Raw genomic sequence first — 21,112 nt, 5'->3', positions numbered from 1 at the left:
ACAAGCCCTGTGGTGCCCAGGACAGTTAAATGAGACTTTTGCATATGATATGTTGAGCTAACTGCATGCAGAGCAGTGCAACCCCCCGAAGTAATTAAAGCCATGGCGATATTAAAAAAAAACCCCAGGCTGTAGTGCTCTGTCTCACCTTTGCTTGTACTTCATCAACTGTGCTGTGTGCTTGTCCAGAAATAACACCTCTGTGGAAAGCATATTGCACATGCAGAGATGCATGTGTAATTAATAAAGCAGTGTTTCTTTCTAGTGCTGGCTTGGTAGGCTGTTTGTGTTCAAATTCTTCACTTACATTGGTGGAAAAGCCAACCCTACGTTATTTTCTCACCACAGTGTTGGAGAGGCAGTGGGTGATCTGCTGGGGGAAGAAGCCAGCGAAACATCCTCTGCCTCTTTCTGGAAACCATCTTTGGTTCTTTGGCTTCAACATTTAAGTACTTCCCAGCCAAGCAATGTACTGTTTTTCTGCATTCCTGTTTGCATTGTCATTTGTTAAAGATAGGAAGCATACTGATTATCTTGACAGCTGTTTCGAGACTGCAGTTCAGGTCACTTTTTGATGGTGGATTTCTGTGATGGTGGGTCGTTTTACTTTGAGCAGCAAAGTGGCACTCTCTTAATGTGACAGTCAAACCTGCAAAGCTGTAGAGCTTTCAGAACAGTCATATAGTAGTTGCAGTCTCTTCTAAGTTGAGGTGACTTTACTGTCTGTAGTTCTATAGTTTCAAAACAAAACCAAAAAAGCCTTTACAACTGGAGTACCATCATGTGACATGTCTCTGTTCACAGGACTCCTCAGCCCATTGCAGCTGTGCCAATGGTAGCAGCAGTGTACCTTTAGCCAGCACTGCAGGGCAAGGAGTGTGCTTTGCCACGATGCAGGTAGGTTTTCCTCGCCTCAGGTGTTTCTGCCATTCCTCCACACACAGCCCTCCTTCCCTTTAGCAGAACCTGGGGGATTTTTTGCTAAGTTGCACTTCTCACTTCCTTAGCACCTTGCCTGATATTTTCCATCTCTTCTCCCCATCTCTTCTGCCTCCATTCTTTCCCTCTTAGACTTAGGTTCTCCAGTTTACAGTATCAATCAGTTACGTCGCCTTCTTCTCCAGACCTTCTTCAGCTGTCTTACTCATCCAGCCCCACCTGCTGAATCTCAGTCCCAAGATTTCTGAGTTTTTTCCTGGGGTATTTAATGCATTTTAGGTACAGGCATTTGTATTCATCTGCTTCCTCACTTTCTCCACGATCCTGCAGCAGGCTTGAGGTGTTGTTGAGAGTAGGAGAGATGACTCCTTGTCATCTCCAGGGCCTGTCTCTAGTACAGCCCTCAGGAGCACGTACCAGTAATTGCTGGAGAACTTCTCAGCCTCTCTTAGCCTCAGATGTGGAACGTGCCTCTTGTAAATAGATTGTTCCAGTTGCTTAGCTGCAAAACATGAGCAAGTTTTTACTTGAACACGTACAAAGTATGATCATCAGCATTTTTTTCAAAGTCCTATGGCCTGGCTGTATTTGGGTGGGTTTCCATATAAAAGGCAGAGGATGTGTTTTTGACCAAAACCCCCCTGCCCGGCTGACTTCATTTCACTCATTAAAATAAAGCAGGCACTTAAATTATATTTAAAAGTTATCAGAATATTTGAAGAATGGGGAAAATAAAATGCTTCTCCCCTCTTGTTTTTCTTTAGACTGATTCTTGGATGAAATAATTCAGTCAAAAAAAAAATGTAAGATACCAGGAGTGGAAAGTTCCAGGCTGAACTGAATGGTTTAAGTTTGATGAACTCATAAATAAATGGACAGTGCTACCAGCTGTAGCTATACCAAAGCATTGTATCTGCTAGTTAGTTTAAGGCGCCTTTTTTTCTTGCAGTACTGTGAGCTAGGAAGAAAGCCTATATTGCAGAAACAGTGTAAGAACGTGTTGTATCAGAAACTGTTTTGATAGAAACAAGAACTCTAAAATAGGAACGATGCTGTCATTCCATTACACTTGGCTCCTGCAAGCTCAGAGTCATTTTTAAGTGACATTTACGGTGCTCTGCAACTGTTCACTCTTTTGGAAAACAAATTGTTCCACATTGTAGGTCTTTCTTTTACCAAAAAGGAACAAAATGCATTCTCTCAACAGGCTTCCCAGAATTCACCCTAGGTGTCGTAACATCTGTGCATCTGTGTCTGTACATTTCTGCCTCGTAGAACACTGCATAAACATTTCTGTTGCCAGGCTGTCACTTAAAACAGACATATTTTCATTTAAAAAGTGGAATATCATGGTAACACAACTGAGAAGCTTCCCTAAACTTTCAGTCCTGTTGGAACCATTCAGGTAGTCTGTCCTCCCACGCAAAGACCAGTCATTTCAGTGGAATGCATACAATTGAATTTCCATTTAGATTGATCAGGGTTTCATGTAGACAACTGTTAGAGGATTATTCCCATGTACTTAGGAAACTGGTAGAATAAAAGGGTAACGTAGTGAAACCCACATGACATAAAAGCTGCATCCCGGAAAGAATAGGCTGCTATAAGAACAATGCTTTTAAAAATGAAATTAAAAAACCTGCTGGAAACCCTATAGTAGATGTTTTATCACTTTGGAATAATTTTCTACAAACTGTGAGGACTAGATATATCCACGTTGCTTTAAGTCTCTTGATTTCACTAGAGTTGCATCAAGTATTTGGCTTGGGTCTTTCAAAGCTGATGTGGGTTGTGGCTTTCAGAAAGGGTTTAGGTATGACTGATTTTTCTAGCATAAAGAATACTACTATTATATTAAAGCAACTCTCCTTAGTACACAAACCTCACATTTTCTAGGAGGACTGTTAAAACATGCTCTGTTTTTCAGATGTCTTTGAAGAATGTAGACAGATGAGGCACTGAATCTGCAGTAAGGCTGAAAGCTTCCATGTTAAGGCACTCTTTAGACTTGGAGCCAGGTTGTGTCAAAATGGAGATACCCTCTCACTGATTTCCCATGAACTGAGGCTATAGTGTGCAGTTGAAGCACCTTGAGCGTTACGGAGCGTTTCTGTAAATAGGTATCTGAACAGAGGGGTTCTTGTGGTTAGTGGATCTCTTTAATGCAGCGTATTTATATAGAAAATGATCCCACTGCTGAGACTGAGAACAGCCATTGTACAAAGCAGTTATGATTGCTGGTGCAAATGCCAAGCTTTTGCTGCTTGATTGGGATCATGTAAAGAGTATCCTGTGTGCACTGCAGTCTCAGTCCTGAAGTACTTCTTCGCTTGGGGAACTGGGCTCTGAAAGAAATCTGGGACAGTAAAAGAGTAACTACCTTCTGAAAAAGAAAGGCTTTGGAATGAGTTGATAGTCATCTGGTCTTTTGCTGGATCAAAAAAAGGCTAGCAACAGTCAACCAGATAGATCATTGGCAGGTGTGAATTGACATAGCTCTGCCTTCCATAGCATACTTGCAGATCGCTTTACACCAGATGATGCTCTGTTCCAGCATGGTCTGTTTTCAGTGTTTGTCTTCCATTTTCCAATTGTTGAACTTAGATGATGTAGAAAACCCATTATTATTTCTCAGACTGGGCTTTTGTTGTTGTTTTGTTGGGGCCTTTTTGGAATAGCATTTGTAAGATTTTAGCAATAAACAGAAATGGATTATTTCCTTGACACATTTTTGGTACTGTCGTGGAACTGTACTGTTAATTTTCCTACTATAGCTCTTTGGTGAGCCCCTCCTAAGCTTATAGTGCCAAACGTTTCCAGTCATGGACATTAGATCAGTCTGGATACTTTGTGTGGGATGGATGAGTGGCTAACATTTTATTTAAAACCAAAGCTGGACTTGAATCTTTTACAAGTTGTTGAAAATCTTAAGTAAAATATGTTATTTCAATCTAATCAGATGGATCTGTCAGTGAGAATTTTTAAAAAGCTTATAAAGTTTAGCAGAAATACTTCTTTTTCCATCTGTTTGCTTGATCTTTCTTCCCTATTATTAGACATACTATGTTTTAAACTGTAAAGTGCTCTGGAAGGGGAAAAAGGTAAGGCAGTAAAAGATGCACTTGCCACATTATGCATTAAAGCCATTCTTGTCTGATAGCTTGCATAGTTAATAAAGATTAGGGTTGGCTAACACTTAAGAGTTTTCTAGGTCAATTCAGAGCACTTCCAACCCCTGACATTCTGTGGTTCTGTGGCTTCCTTGGTGCCAAGCTGAAATCACTAATGGCAAAAAGCACTAATGGCAGCGGCTCCCTTCCCCGTGGCAGCGGGAGCCAGTGCCTACCTTGGAGAAGGCAGGCACCCCGGCATGCAGCTCGGCCATGGAGCTTCTTCCTTGCTCCAGCCCCAGGCTGACTGCTAGCTGAGGGCTGTTTGGGCAGAAATAGAACGATTCTATGTTGTGCACACGTCTGAGGTCTTTTCCACGTACGGCAGGCAGCCCCCTCAAAGCAGTGAGGGCAAAGAGAAAGGCTGCAACCCCGTATTACTTGCTCCCTTAGACTTTGTATCGCTTCACAGTCTCTCTCCAGTTAGTGCAAAAAGTTAGCTGCTCCTGACAATTGTCATAACTGAACTTAATGGCCATGGCAACAGACCTGTAGGTGTAAATCCATCACTGGAGGCTGAGCTGAGATTTCAGCAGTACAGGTGCTCGTTCCTCATACGCTTGTCCGGATGCTGCTGCGGTCACAGATGGGTAGAGCTATAGGTTTATGGTGTGCTGTCTGTGGGCAGGGACTGTAGCTAGAGCTGGGTAGCAGGATTTGGACTGAGGAGCTGTTCTTCACAGAATGTTTCAAATGTTGCATTTTAAAGTTTCTTGCATATTTTTATTTGTCAGAAGCACCAATTCCATTTGAATTAAAAATCTGCCTGATGCTTGTGCCACAGATATCTGGGCACATTTAATAGACTTTTTTTTTTTTTTTTTTTTAGTTGGCAGACAGTTGTCTTTGTGGTTTTTTACCAATTGAAAAGATCAGAACTATCCTCCAGCAGTGGAAATGTATCTGTTGCTGTCTTTAAGTGTGTGCTCAGCTAGACAAAAGCAGGTTGCCTTTGTTCTAAATAACTTCTAAGTAACACTGATACAGGTGTGCTCAGGCCTTGGCAGTGCAAAGAGTAACAACTAGGACAAGAATTAAAACTTGAAGGATGCCAGTTCCCAATTTCAGTTATGGACATGGAACTTCCATAGGTTTCAGGAGGCACAAGGCACCAGCCCTTCAGCGTGTAATTTCACTGCAGAAGTGGTGGATTGTGTAAAGAGCTGGAATTTATATAGTATCCAGACTGCAAGGACATGCCACTTCAAAGAGTATGCTCTGAAAATGGAAGAAGAATCTTTGGATTACTGTTTCAGAAACAAGTATTTCAATTATTTTTCTTTGGAGATGTGTTTATCCTTTGGAATGTGAAAGGATGAATGTGATTAGAGCCACAGTGCAAATGAAAACTAGAGTGCAACCAGATTACTTGGACTGAATTTAATCTACAGTATTGCACACATATAAAACATTGATTAAGAATCATGCCTGAGCCTAGAGAACCCAGAAGGACTACGGGGCCTTGGGAAAAGAGTGACAAAAATCTTAGTTAATGTTTTAATTGCCTTCTAGAGGTGTTTTCAGGACCGAACTGGCCGGTTTATGCATTATGTCCGTACAGCTTTGGAACACTCCAGCTAACGGCAGGCCTGCATCCAGCGTGAGGCACATCTGCTGGCAGGATGATCGTTTCCTGGTGTTTTGCCAACACTTCATTAATTAACTGAAGTGTCAAAGATTTGTTAAAATCTCATGCTTTTCAAATTTTTCCCAAAAGCGAAGAAGCCAGTAGCTGGTGTCTTTGTTTTCCAGCCTGAGCTGTGCTAAGCAGTTCATTTTAAGAATGCTGACAAAGAGAAGTACTGTGTGTTGCTGTCCCTCAGAGTATTTTCATACCTGCATATCTCAGGTGGAATTGAGGCACAAATAAAGCTACTGTTTCAAAAGTGCAAAGTTTCCATCAACTGTGGGCATGGTGCATTTGAAGAAATTTGGCCTGAGGTCCCAAAACACAAGGGGACACTTCTGTAATGTTTGTTGTGTGAAGCACTGCCTGCCTCATTGCACAGCACTGTGTGCTGCCCTTAACTCCACGTCCTGAAAATGCAGGAGGAAAAGTTGGCTGAGATGTCAGTCATTGAACCAGCTGCAGGGAAGTGCAGCACGGGAAGCTCAGAAAGGGGCTTGCCTTGTGTGACAGTGCCCAGCCCTTGGAAGGTACTCAGCTGGATAAACATCTCACACTTAATTTGCAGCATTGTTTTTTCCAAGCAGGGCATTTTAAGTAGGAGAGACATCCTCTAAACCCATACAAAGTTAGGAATTCTAGGTGCTGTTTCTAATTTCATAGTGCACAACAGAAATAATAATAATTTTAAAAAAACCTCTCCCAGAAGAGCGAATTGTTTTCTAGATAATAGATTTGTCTCGACAGGATGGAATCTCAGGTTTATTTTAGTAAATGTAATGTATATTTTTTGCTAATCTGCCCTCCACTGACCTGGCTTTCCAAGGAGATTTGGTTACTTTCTTTATAAACATCCGAAGATGTCCTGGTTTTACATCAAAACCTCTATGAAAAGCTTGAGATAACTCCCTCAGTATTCACAAGCCAAAATGAAGCTTTTGAGGAAAAAATGGAATTCCAGATCTGTCATTAAAAGTCATCATTTTATTTACCAAAACATTGTTTTCAAGTCCCTACCAGGCAGCACGATCCTGATGCCCTCATGTAACTGAGGGGGAACTGAGGGAGAACCACACAATAAGGTGAAGTATTTTCAGCAGCATCCAGAAGGCTTTGGAAAGAGATCCAGGTTGTTTAAATCCTAGTACTCTGTCTTAGCCACAGGAACATTCTTCCTCTGTGAACATGCCACCATGCCTGCTTTTTAAAGCAAAGCTGCAGGTTGTTTGACAGAGGATCAGGAAGGGTGTGGGGGCTCCATCATGGGCAGTGAGCGAGCCGGGCGCGGGTGTGACTTGCTGCGTGCTGGATCACCCGGGCAGGGCAGGGTGTGTGGGGAAGCCTGGCTTTGCCAGTAGCTCCCAGCCCTGCGGGGGAGCTGGGCAGCAAATGGTGAATTCTGGGAGGCACAGCTGTTAGACATGGGGAATACAAGCTTTCTTTGGGGTTCTTGTCTTCTCACAGATGCTTGTTGCTGTCATCTTAGGAGTGTTATAGTCAGGCTGTATGTGTTTGTGGCACAAGCAGTGAGTAAATAATCAAAGTGTGAAAACAGATTGTACTCTCAGGGAAGGAATACAAAATGAGGACCTCTGGAAACCCGCACGCTAACGCTTCGCTTTGGATTGTGCAGGGTGATGCTTTCCCTTTCAGTGCTAGCAGGGTTTTCTGACTGAAAGATGTACTAAAAAGCCACAGGCCAAGAGAAAGTGCTGGTGCTCTTAGCTCTGCTGAGAAAGGCTCCAGGATGTCATTTTCAGGGGGCCGAGCAGCAGGTGGCATAAAACTGACTTTTCATTGAGCTATGCATTAAGAATTTAGGGAGGGTTCATAAATGATGTATAGATGTGAACTAGTGTACACGTGTAGTATAACTCTCTTAAGCCTTGGTTTTTCATGAACTGTAGTAAGTTTGATTAGTTGCATCTTGCATTTAACTCTTTCATAAAATGTTTTTCAAAGACATAAACAAACGAGTATCATCTGCATAAAGGATAAAGCAGAGCTGTTGCAGACCAGGTCACTCCAAGTTTTACACAACATTTTATTTTGGGATTACACTTTGAAAGAAATGGAGGAAGGACAACTGAGTGGGGACTTTTAAAGTAGCAGGGATGTTACTGAGTTAGCCTTTTCTTCTGGTTTGGGCTCGATCTACAGTGTTTAGTGTATTTGTCAGTCCTTTGTCCTGCTTTAAAGCAATGGGGCCTCTGTCCTGTGGGCAACTTCCAGTAAGTTTAAAAACAGAAATCGTAGCTATATAAAAATGATCTTAGAAGGGTCAAGTGTCACTCTTTTTTGGCAACAGCAGTGACTATTTTGATCTTTTTATTCATACGTTGTCTGCAGTTGGTATGAAAGGGGTGTACAGGAAACGGTTTATGAGCAGAAATGCTGGTACAGAAGAGCAGGAGCTCAAGGCTCAGAAAAGGAAAAACAAGAAACAACAAAACTTCACAATAGACTGTGAGAAAGCGTGTGCCAAAAGAAAGGGAAGAGTGTTCCAAAAAGAAACCCTTCAGGCTGGGTTCTCTGCTGGGGCAAGCTGATGTCATTCCGCTGTGACTCAATGTAGTGACCTTAATTTCTGCCAGCTCGGGCCCTGTCCCCTCACCTTTAGGCCATGTGCTGTAGTTGGTGTCCATGAAACACCTCAACTTGCTCTCGTGGTTGGGTGGGTGGTGTGGTGGCTGCGCTGCTGTGTCGCAGGGGTGGGGGTACGGAAACAGAGCTCGTTGCTTGCAGCCCTTGGCACTAGAAGGGCTTCTGGTCCCGCCCTTCCAGTGGAGTTTGGTGGCTCATGGGCCTGTTTGCAGGGCAGCTTTTTTGTTTGGTGGTTTGTTTGGTGGTTGTTGGGTTTTTGTTAATTAGAGGGTTTGTTGAGGAAAACAGCGTTTGCTTGTACTTGGAGGTCTCCGAAGGGTGTGCGAACGAAGCACAGATGGCTGTTTGGCCAGAGCTGATGTTTATTCTAGAAGATTTCTTACCGTGATTCTAATAGAAGACAAAGTGGTCTGTGAACCTTCCCCCAGGCATGTCTTTGGTACAGTTTATAGCCCACTTGAAAACTCTTGACTCCAACGTCTCACTGATCCAGTTACAAACATCTTTATATATAGATAGAGGGTACAAAGCAAGAAGACCTCTGGGACCTCTGGTGTGCTGGCTTTCACTGCAAAGATGATCAGTCTTTCTCCCTCTACAAACGTAATTGACTTGCAGTTGCAGTGAGTTCTTACTGATTCTCTTGCTGTTCCCTTCAGACAGTTATTTAGCCATGCAGCTTTCCTATAATACTGTCTCTAATTTTCCCTCAAAATGTGTCTCCTATAGAAAATAAATTCTGCTGTTGTAGCCCTGCACTTCATGTGGTTTCTACTGTTCTTGAACAGTGTTATCAGCAGCTTTTTTGATCACATAAGGGCTACCTGGAAAAAATGCCTCTGTGACCAAAGCTTGTCTCTTTTCTCCAAGCTCAGAAATCGTTCTGATTAACCCCCTGCCTTTTCTGGAAGTCTTTCTCCCCTTTGTGTGTGCCCACACATAGAGTAGTCTTTTTGCTGTAACTGCTATCGTGCCAGGATACAGGCAGAACAGCATAATTAAGTAGTTAAGTATTTAACTTGTATTTACTTTTGGAGTCTGCTTCACATCTAAGCAAGGCGTGTCTGCTAAAGGCTTGCATTACAAGTGAGCTAATGAAAGATGTTCCTTCTATCTGTAACACTTGCCCTGCCTGAATGGGTGTTTTTGTGCAGATCTTCCCTCTGAGTGGCTTCAAGTGCTCTGAAGCTGGCATTTGAAGGCACCAATGAATACAAAGTCATGCTGCTGTGACAGTCCAGATGAAAAAGCAAACGTAGTAACGTGCCAGTGAAGCACAGGATGAGAACTGGAAGCTGGTGTGGCCAGCTTTTAATAACCAGTGGAAGCACGTGTGTTAAGTGTTTCAACTCTCTTGAATCTGAGCCCAGAAAATTAATACTGAAAAATATGAAGCTATTGTGGAGAGGTAATGATTCAGAGGTGATTGACTATATCTGGAGGTGTTGCCTTATTGTGGAGAAAAATGACAGCTCAATAAAAATTTTGTCTTTTTCTGCATCTGTTGCTCCATGAACTCCACAAATTCTTATGTTTTTTACAGGCATTTTTGATACTGGTACTTAAAAGCACATTGTTTGTTACCTGTGTTAGAGACTCCTGATAATAATGTTCAGCTGGATTTGAATTTGGCAAGGCCTTCACTAACCTTCTAAAGTGAATGAAAAAGAAAGCAATAACAACATTGGTTTTGATTACAATTTGACTTTTTTTTATTTAAACAGATGTGTCCTGAAAGCAGCAGAAATATTAGAGAAGTGCAATGTGCATCATACAACAACAAGCCATTTATGGGTCGATTTTATGAATGGGAACCTTTTGCAGAAGGTAAGGGAAGTCAACTTGGTTTTGTGTTCTTCTACAGACTGTGTTTTGGAAAGGCAAATGTGATTTCTTACTCAGTGGAAGCTGTCAGGCTTTTCAGTCTTGCTCATTTTGCTCTCTTTGTCTGCTGCATTTATTCATGGGCAGCCAAGTAGATAGTCTTACATCAATATTTCTTATATTTTACAGGAATGAAAGCATGTAAGTCCTACTTAGACTGGTATGCCATTGGTTCTGTACAGTGTCACAACAGTATTTCAGCTGCCACACTGCTAACTACCTTCTGTGATGTACTTACTTTTGATGACGTTTTTGAAAAGTTGCTTTCCACAAAACTTCAAAGACCAAAGAGGATCTATGCCTGGAGAAATATGTGTGCAGGCTAGTCTGTATGGTTCTGTGTCTGTCTGGTTCTGAGCCCGTTCTGGCACCTGGCAGGAATCCCTAGTGGGACAGTACCAGGATGCCCGTGTTCCCAGCCCACTGCGGGTGCTCTGTGCCGCGCGCTGGGGGTGATGTCTCCCCTCCAAACAGAAGCACAGGCTCACCCCTACTACTTGAACTGGCAGGATACAGGCCCATCTACTTACTCTTTCTAGGCTTGAGGAGAACAAATTTGCCTGTATTTTGTAAGGGTCTCTTGAATATGGCTTTTACTGCCTTCTGGGTAAGTAGCTGCATAGAGAACAGTGCCACGCAGTTGCACAGAAGCAATACATTATTCCATGCCTTTTCATGTCTTACAGTCAGCATGTGCAAGGATTTATCTTTGCTGGAAGACTTCATTACAAATAAAAGCTTCAGTGTACTATGATTTATCTTTATGGCAATACCTTGCCCCTCTATGTCCTAACATTGATGTAGTGGCAAGATTTTCCTGATTATGCATATCTTGCCTTCAGTCATTAACTCATCGTGCTAAGTTGCTTTCCCAGCTCCAACAAGGAGGCAAAATAAGACATTTGGAAAAGGAATAGAATAGTTTCTTTCATGATGGAGGGATTCCTCATGGTTCTCCTGGTTTTATTCCCCCTCCACTCATCCTAATAGGTTTAGGAAGAGAAAAGGGTGATAGCTGCTGGTGATTTTTTGCTGTTAATAAGTCTGTCCTGTGGCGTATAGAGCCTGATCCTAGGTTTGGAAGTGAAAGGCACATCTGTGTAGGGCTGCAGCTGGGTGTGTCAGCTGGAAGCCAGCACGTGCTGCTGTACTGTATTGCTCTTGGGGGACTGAGGGAATCCCTTGCTGGACTCCTCTGTGTGAACAGCTCGCTCTGAGTCAGCTTTCCGGTTCTCTGCCTTGCCTCCTTGCACAAAGGCTAATGCCTGTTTTGTAACAATAAAGACCCTTCCAAGTATGTGCTGAAGGAAGTATTAGAAGTCACTGTTCATTTATTTTTCAGGGCACTCAAGGAGTGTTGCAAGTTTGTTAAGTTCCTTTTTCCTATACCCAGCAGCGGACGTTTCCGTGGGCACTGAGCCATGCTAGCATGCTCTCTGTAGTTTCTTTACATGAGCAGCTTTGACTCACAATTGATGGTACCTATTTTTATTTCAGCATGACTCAGTGCAGACTCAGGTCGGTTCATATCAAGCTCCAGGTTGGTCTAATAATGTTTGTTTCTGACGTAGTCATGTGTCACTCCTGGTTTTATCTGCTGGGGACATAGTGAAGACTTGCAGAGTTATGCAGCTTCACCTCCAATTATGAATGTTCAGTATATGCCTGGCTTTTAGTTCAAGTCATCTTTGGCATTGTGAAGTTGCCTGAAAGGATTGCAGAGCTGTTAAACTTTGACACGTTGTACCATGCTTTGAGGCAGAAAAAAGAGCTTGGTACCCCAGCAAGCAGATGGCTGAAGGCATATTCTGTGGGCAGCATGGCAACATGGCCCCAAAGACTTATGATGTATTAGTTCTGATGCTTCCCTTTTCACACTGCCTTTGACAAGACACAGCTGATGCTGGGCCAGCTCAACCCACCTCCACCTCCTTGCTTCCTACACAGCAGCTTTGACTCACTCTGGCCTGTGCCAGGAAAGATGACTCAGGAGATCTAAACCATGCCATGATCATTTCTTTTTCCCTCCCCTGCATAGCACAGCTTGCTCCTAATATTTATGTTGGATCAATAAGGGCAGCTAAACCATAATTTACAGCCATGTCTTGATGGTGACTTAAGTGTAATTATTACTGTTTTTTAAATACAGATATTTTTATTTCTGCCTTGTTCAGATTGGTGCAGCTGCCTTTCTAACCCCTGTTTTATCTGCTACTGACTGCTCCAACACAAACTTTTGTCTTTATTAAAAAAGCCATATTAAAGGGACTATAAACCCCATGAATTTAGAGTATTTAATGAAAAAGCCCTAGTTTGTGTTGAAGAACCAATAGCACATAATGACTTTAAGGGCAGTTGTGACAGAGGGAAAACATCACAGTGACACAACCATAAAGCCTGTGAGGAAGTTTACATCTATAGAAGTGATGAATGCTTTAATCATTCTGATAACTGGACTCTGACTTGAACTCTTTATTTCAGATGGCTTTTAGTTGTAATTGTGGTGAAAAATTCATAACCTAAAGTGTTTGATATTTTGATGCCTCTATGCAAAGAATCTATTGAAAGGAGGGAATGTATTGCTTCATCAAAAAGGATGTCAGGGACGATTGGGAGTCTCTTAGTGGAGATTAACAGTGGTTTTTGAGAGGAGGGAGACCATGGCAGAATTAGATTGTGTTGGTGAGAAATCCTGTATGGGGTTAAATATGAAATAAAGTTCTCTCCAGGAAATCTCTGTCTGATCCTTCATCTTCAGAAGGATACCTGGATAGCCTTATGCATCCAAAATACATTGTCGAGTATAGTATTTTCAAGTCAGTAGCTAATCTGATTAATGCAATTTGAGTAATTACAAAATGGAAGAAGAGCCTAATTGATTTTGTAAAAATCCTAGCCAGGTCCTAAGAGGTGCAAGCACTTATGGACTGGAGTACCCAGAAGTAAGAGAGGGCTGGCTTCAGACAGGACCATGCAGACAGAGCTGCAACAACCAGCTGTAGGCACAGGGGAGTTTTGCTGATGTTTCAGGGTTTGGGAGGTTTTTGGCTCATTTGCTCAGGTTTTGTGCAGAAAAGGGCATATAAGCTTGTGAACAAACCAGTTATTCAATTCACAAGTCCCATCAGTTAAATACTTTGTGGAGCATTTTCCATTCAGTTGATCAGAAGAAATCATCCAATGGAACTTGTGACCCTCAGGACATCCCTTCCTTGGGAGTGTTTGTAAGTCTGCTAATTAATATCAAAATTCTGATAACACTTTTCTTGTCATATTTCTAGATGTTGCTTCTAAGTTGTCTGCCATTACACGTGAATGTTTGTTTATAGCTAGCAAAATGCACCAGTAATTCTACAGTAAGTTTTGGGACAGATGGAAATGTGGCCTTTTGGGTGCTGTGCAGTATTGCAAGTCAGTGAATATCCTGGGCCACCCCTGAGTATATTATGCTTATTTTCAGTGGTTTAGTGTGGTGTTTTTCTTCTGCTAGAATTGTAAGATACGTGTATAAACAAATGATAGGTGTATTTTTATGTGCCTGTTACTAGTGCACACATTCATTCCATGTATGGACTGCTGGAGTTCACTACATCTTAATATCAACTCGTTCTAGTAGCATTGCAACGGTTGATATATACAGAGACACGCAGTGTTTGTGGCACCTTTTCAAGTGAACTAGAACTTCAGGTTAGAGTGACTAGAGAATTCATCCTGGGGTCTGGTAAGGTGGTGGTAGGGTCTGGTAAGGTGGTGGTGGGGTCTGGTAAGGTGGTGGGGTCTGGTAAGGTAGGCCCTGGCGCGCTGCCCGCGCGAGAGGAGTGCTGCAGTCCCCGAGAGGCAATGCTGATGCAGTCCCAGTTTATCAGCTCTGGGCTTTCCCTGATTTCCAACGGCCAGATCCTCCTGACTCAGGACATGCTGAGCTGAACTCTTACTTTGTGTGCAGCATTCTGACAGCCTGATTTTCCCATCCGGGACAAGAAGTCTTACTAGTTTATTCATACATTCTCTAGTAAGTTGCTTCTAGTTAGTGAACATACAGATGTTTGAGTACACACACACAAAGTATCTCAAGAAATGATCCAGCTGTGCTGCAGTTCATCCAGCTGGGAGGTATTCTATTCAGTGAGGCAGTTGGTTGAAGTCTTCATTTCTCATTGCAATAGACCATACTTCTTGGCTTCTTTTTTGCCTCTACCTGTTGAAATCTTGATTGCTGTTATTCCACGGTGTGACAAGTTGTTCTCAAAGCTGGTACTGTATTTACTGCATGCACTGTATTTTCTGTGACAGTCATTTGGGTTTTTTGTAATTCATGCTTTATGTGAAATGCTGTAGATAGACTCATCAAAGAGGCACCATACAGACTTTTGGGAGGTTGAAATGCAGTGAGTAGATTTGCATCAGTAGGTGTCAGCATCTGTTGATTAGCTACACTCAAGTGGTGCACACTTCTCTAAGGATGGGTAACAACAGATTTGCATTCTCACATTTCATCACAATAAACCAAGAGGATTACCACCACCTGTATTCTTTCCTGATTTGGAGTGTGTGTGTAGGAAGAACCCCACACCACTGGTTAGGAGTTGATCTCAGCTCCTTCCTGCGAACCAGAAGTGTGTCTATGCCTATCAGCTGACATAAGAGTTAAACAACCTTCCACGTGCTGGTCACATGCACATTTCACATGCACTTTTCTTCAGGGTTACAACCTAGCGTATTTTGAGATTTGTGCAATAGACGTGGAATAATCTAGTGCAAACTTTATCCTGGTTTGTATTTTATGGGAGCTGATGGCTTCAGGTCTTCAACCACTGCATGAGCTGACACGTGGAGCAGAGTGATGTGTCGGGAGCAGTTACGTTGCAAATGGGTAATGTTAAACTGAACAGCAAGCCAGTACTGGATTAGTATAAGACATCTTGAAGCACATATCTGAAGTTATTGACAGGAGCTTAAATGCTGTAGATTAAGAGCTCTGATTTCCTTTACACTCACTGCAAATCCTGTCTGAGCCAGCAAAGTACCAATTTTTTGCACATTACTGAAAATTTTGTTTTATTTTTAAATGAAATTTCTCATTTTTAACTGAAATGTTGCTCACTTATGAGACTGGAATTTATTCAAATGCAGTAGAACAAGAAGTTAATTTATACTATGTCCTTTTCCCCTCCTTTATTTATTCCCAATTGGTGAATGGATCATAAGAAAAAGCAGATGGAAATTTGCAAAGCTTTAAAAGTATGGCTGTGGTGAAGTATCAGAGGCATTTCTTTGGCTTCATCAATAAATCTGCTTCCTGAACATCTGTTGTGTTGAGCTTGACCTGGAAATTGTAAATATCCTGTGTATTACTGAAAAATGTAACTACTTCTATAGAAAGCTTTAATAAAAAAATATGCTTAGATACTTATACATATGGAAACTTAATGCTTCCACATGGCAAGTACCTTTTATAGTTATTCTTCCCATATAATTTTATTATTATATATGTTTTGATTTGCATTGGTAAGAAGCTTAGCAATATCAGAGCCTGGCTTTTACCTGGGATTCGGTGGTTTGTTACAATTCAAATAACAATGCATACATATTCTTAACTCTACTTGTAAGCAGGGACTGTACTCTGATGTGTGGAGCCAACCATCTCCCTGTAATAGGTCACACGCACTGCGTGTTGTGATGTTTCTAGTTCATTGTGCATACCTCAGTTTCCCTACTTTTCTACTTGCTATTTGGGGGGTATGGGGGGGAAATGGGTTGAGGGGGATAAGAGCAAGAAGGTTTGGGTCTTTAGAGATGGATACCTGGATGACCCTCAAGAATTGGAAAGGCTAATGCCCTCAGGAAGATGAGAAATGGCATCCAATGAATGTTGTCATTCAGCAGTAAACTTGGTACTCTCCAAATTGGACTTGAGCATAAACCATGCAAACAGAATGTATTTTTAAGATGAACAGGAAAATGAAAGGAAGGAGGTGAGCTGACAAACTGTTATCTGTCTTAATCTTACAGGGTTTGGATAAATATAGCCTAGCTACTCCATATTCAGAATTGTGCTTTAGAAACAACCTCACAGCAGCACACTAGAAGAATGAATGAATGAAATACTTTGATCCACAGAAACCACCGTAATGATATGAAGTACTTTGCTTTACCACAAGCCCATCAATGCCTGATTTAGCTGTTAAGCAAAGTCCTTAATAAGCAGGACAACAGTATATAATCTCACGTAATCTGTGATAGTCCTTTTATATATATATATATATATGCACACACACACATATATGTGTTCCTCTTATAGCTTCACTGTGTCTGGTGGCTGTGCAGAGCAGTCTAAAGCTTGCTGCAGGTGGATAACTGAGGATTTGGGGAGCAGTCTGTGTTGTATGAAGGTGGGCATGGGCGTAACAGTGGAATCCTACTGGGAATCAGAGGGTGTGGCTATGGAACCGATCACCCGGGATCGAAAGTTAGCATAGAGCAAGGTTGCTGTAAATTAACATGCCCTGGTAATTTCAGGGGTTGCTCTCCATTTTCTCTGTGCCCTCTATTTTGGATCTTGTGCCAAGCACAACTTTGGCAGAGCCAAAGCCTCTGTCACCTATGAATTAGGAAATAAAGGTATTGCCCATTGCTCTTTCCAGCAGTTCTAGCAGGGGTTGTGGGGCAGCCTTACCCTTTATGATCTTTTTGAATCTATTTCATTTTGTAGCATCAGATCCTTCAGCATGTTGGGTTTCTTGGGGCAAGGGAGAGAACAAGGGGGCACATTAAGTATCCTGACAGTCTTACCCAAAAGCTTTTCTCACACTTTTTTAGTGCTTTTTGCATTGACATGTATACCAGTAGAATAATATGTATAGCTAAGTGCTTTGGGATGTTTAGTCTTTTTTTTTTTTTGAGATTATATTGCCCCTTTTTTCATTTAAATCCTGCTGCCCATTAAATTCAGAGACAAAACTTGGTCTTCGCTGTTGGATCAAAATCTTTCACTTCCTTTGGCTACTTGTAACAAACCCCCAATGTGAAGAGGGCACCCTGACCTTATTCCTACACTCTCTTGGGAGATGAAAAATGAACCTTGGGCTGAATTCTCTTCGGTTTTGGTGGTAGATTCCTTTTGTTGCAGAGACAAGCAGGTCAGATGCTCTAAACAGATGTATTTTACAGCTTCACAAGGAAACTATTTTTTCTGAGTTGTATGATTGTTGTCCGAGGAGTCCTCGTCCCGCAGACCTGCACAGTCATTTCTTGGAGCAGAATAGGAAAGGCTCGGGGCTTGCAGTGCTCTGCAGGCGTGTGCTCCTCGTGCAAACCCAGCGATCCTGCCTTGTCCCCCAGACCCATGAATGAAACAGAGCTGCATGGTGGAGACTGTGTAATCATTTTAACATGCTGTGCCTTAGCTTTGGGGAATATTGAATAAACAAGGCAACAAGTCAGCAAAGGAGTATCAACGTGTGCTCCATCTGTGGTGTTAAATGTGTGAAATAGGATTCAGTGCATTTCTTGTGCAATGTTCAGTTTTTTAAATCAAGTGCAGTTTGGGTTGGTTAACCTAGAAGGCAGTATTGGAAAATGCCTGGTGAATATTCTTTTCATGTTGAGAAAGAAACAACTGAGACATGGGAAGAAAATACATGAAACCAGTTTGGTGTAAAGCAGAAAAGGGACTTTGTATTAAAAAATATGCATCAAGCTATCTTAGATTTTCCAAATTACTATCTTTTTGCCTCAGTTTATGTGTGGAAATATTTTTTGTCCACCCCATTATGCATTTCAAAAGGTTTTAAATACTTTAATTATGTTTTCCATGTGTTTGATTTCAAAAAAACTTTCACATTTATCTACTCCAGTCAACAGTGATTGTCCTAGTGTGGTGCTGCATGTGTAGCAGCCTTGGGAGCTCCCCCTTGGATTGCTGCTGAAGTTAAGGAAGGCAATATAAATACGACTTTTTGTAGGTCCTAATGGTCCAGGAATTCTTGAAGTTATTGGGAGTTTTTCCCATTCACTTTGGTGGCTTTTGGATGAGGTAATTTAGAAGAAAATTTGCCATGTAACTAAAAAAGTGAACAGAACTGAAGTCTGATCCTGTGAAACCTTATTGCAGGTTGATAATACCCAGATTTCAGTGTACACAGGGAACTGGTATGTACCTAATGCTGTAGAGGCTGAGGAGAACTGGTATGTACCTAATGCTGTAGAGGCTGAGGACCTCATGAGAAATTCTCAGTTTCTTTGACAAAAGATGACTCTGCTCAGTGTCTGCTGGTCCCTCCTCTGTTCAAAGGCTCAAGGAGCTTGTGCTGAGTCTGCATCCCAGCTCTGTTGGGTGAGTGTACAGGCAGGGACTGGGAAGGCAGCAGCAGAAAAGTGGGATTCAAATTTTTCTTTCATTCTGTGAAGAATTGCAAGTGCTCAAAGGGGGGCTTCAGGACCATCTCAGAGACTAAGCTGCTTCCTCTGCCATGACTCCCCAGAATGTTAGTGGCTTTTGTTTTACTGCATGTGACTACTAAATTGAACATTTATTCTGCCATGGAACACTTTTAAGTGCCAACAGTTCTCAAAAAAAAACCCCAAAGAGTAAATGTGTTCCTAGTTAAAAAAACCCTCCACAAAATGAAGTAACTTAGAGAAATGAACTATAAAAGGGGTCCTCGAAAATATAAACTCTTTCCCATCTACTTAGGGAGACTGATTTCTTCTGAGTATTTCTCAATACGCTGAAAGAATTGTGTATTGAAGTATCATATTAAGATACTTCTCATTTATGGTTTGTTCATTTTGAGGCTGCTCCAGCATCAGCTGATACAAAAGGAAAGATAACATTAACTTAGAGGGAGACAGACGTGAATCTAAACAGTCGCGTTCACAGTTTCCATCTGTCTGTCCAAAAACGGCTTCTGCACGCTCTCAGCAGTGGAATTTGCACTTCTGCTTTCTGGAATGTTTAGGTGCAAAATTCCATTTTCTAAAGGTAATTTCTATGACACTGTGCTGATTTTAGAAATCAATAGTTAATGAATAAGCAGCAGTAATGAGCCTAGGATGCCTGCTCAACGACAGTTGTTAGGTTGCAGATCTGGCGAATCTTCTGCCACTGTGTTTTAAGATTAGGTGGCTTATTAGTGATTGACATCTAAGCATGGTGTAGGGCAATTTCTGCTTGAGCTAGAAAATCCAGGCTCCCTCAGGTAAGGCCATAATTACAGGCTTAGCAGTTTACAGGGGTGCCTGGGTCACTTCTGGAGGGGCTGATCCAGTGGCTGCCACGGTCCTGGGGAAGTTTAAGATGTGGTTTGTGAGCTACTGCTGCCTAACTAGAGTACATCTTTGCAACATGCTAACTGGTAGCATCCGTATTTCTAGTCTGTGGCAAGCACGAGGTCAGTCATTTGCTTAAGCCTCTCTTACTCTAGTAACACCAGTGGGATATGAGTGAGACTTTATCTTTTCTTTGGTAGTGTAAGACGAAAGCCTGCAAGGTTAGTCCCAGTGGCTCAAGCTGGGTACTGAGACTAGCCCAGCTTACTCTTAGTCTGGAGTTGCTGTGCAGGAGTAGGGGAGGCATGGGAGGTTGTAAACAGAAACTACTACAGAGGGTTCGTAAGGATTAAGTATTATAGCCAATTTTTGAATGTGGCATTCCTTTCAAAGCCCTCAGATTGACAATTTCCAACTTCCTCTCCCAGTATGTCAAAGCAGCAGAGAGTTATGACTCCCCTTGATGGGACTGCTTGCTAGAAAAATGAGGGTACTTATTAATAGGAATGTGGGTGCCTGTGCTGCATATTAGTCTTTAAATACAGGCATTCCTCTGTTTCAGGAGTGTCCTGTTAGTGTTTTGAGTGGAGGGTTTTGGTAGTGGGGAGTGTTGTGAAGGGAATTGAAAAGATTTTGCCAATTCGGGCAGCGTAAGTAGTTGGGCTGGCATTTATACACGCTTGATATTCCTTCTTGTTATGATGAATTACTATTTTCAAAGCAAGGAAAATCTTACCCACTGTGAAAGAAAAGCTTATAATATGGATGAACATCAGAAGAAAGAGATTCCCAGTGGTAGTATATAAAATGAAAAGCAGAACTGGCTTCTATTGTGCTCTGTTTCCATTAGACAGCTTGGAAGTTTTATAAGCACGACGCATAATAAATATCTAAGCCACAGTTTGAGGTCTTTTAGAAGGAGAGACGATTTTTGCTAATATTTTTCTGGATCAGTTCTCCCTCTTACACCCAGATTGATACAAATCTCTGGCATTTGGCCACAGAGCCAACTTGTGAATTTGTTAATTTGCTTTCCATCTTGCACTGTAAAACTCTGAATTTCAATCCAAACACCACAAATTTAAAATTGAAGTTTGAAAGAGCCAGAGAAACTGAGCGTTAAATTTGCTCATATATCTGCAAAGAGAGGAGATCTGCTTCTGAATAATTTTGGTCAGAGGCCTAAAAATACTGAGGTGCGACTTGCTATGGTGGGTTCTGCTGAAACAGTACAGTGATCCCTCTGGAGGGAGATCACAAAGAGCTAACTACTTGGACGCATTACGCTGCCGAGGTGGATATCAAGTATAAAAGCAGAAACAGACCTCAAAAAGTTAAGCCTGATCTTTTTTTCAAATATAATAATATGAGTCTGGTGACATCATCAGATCTGAAAAGCAATATAGACTTTTACTGTATTTTTTTTTTCATTACTCCAGTATAACTGTAACCCAGTGTATGTAAAATGCATTATAGCAAATCCACAAGCAATTTCCTTCATTGTAACAAATACTGTATCTCATTAGAGCAAAACAAGCCCCCAGTTATGCTGCAGAACATCTGCTTAATAATTTCAAGTTCCTCCAGCAGTGCTGCCAAAACAGCTAAAAAGTCACCA

At 41.8% G+C, this 21,112-nt stretch overlaps 1 protein-coding gene across 1 annotated transcript in view; it reads left to right on the top strand.

The window, feature by feature from the left end:
- THSD4 (thrombospondin type 1 domain containing 4) overlaps positions 1–21,112 on the top strand; it is a gene marked incomplete at its 5' end in the record, with an annotated part of 228,208 nt that overhangs the window by 37,245 nt on the left and 169,851 nt on the right. Inside the window, one exon of the mRNA XM_084268361.1 lies at positions 10,065–10,167. Within this exon, the coding sequence (XP_084124487.1) occupies positions 10,065–10,167 (103 nt within the window). The remainder of the gene's footprint in view (positions 1–10,064; positions 10,168–21,112) is intronic.

Source organism: Gallinula chloropus (assembly GCF_964237585.1).
Source record: "Gallinula chloropus genome assembly, chromosome: 9".
In the NCBI taxonomy this organism is placed as follows: Eukaryota; Metazoa; Chordata; class Aves; order Gruiformes; family Rallidae; genus Gallinula; species Gallinula chloropus.
Note: the sequence above shows the minus strand (reverse complement) of the source record. Positions and strands in the feature narration are given on the sequence as shown.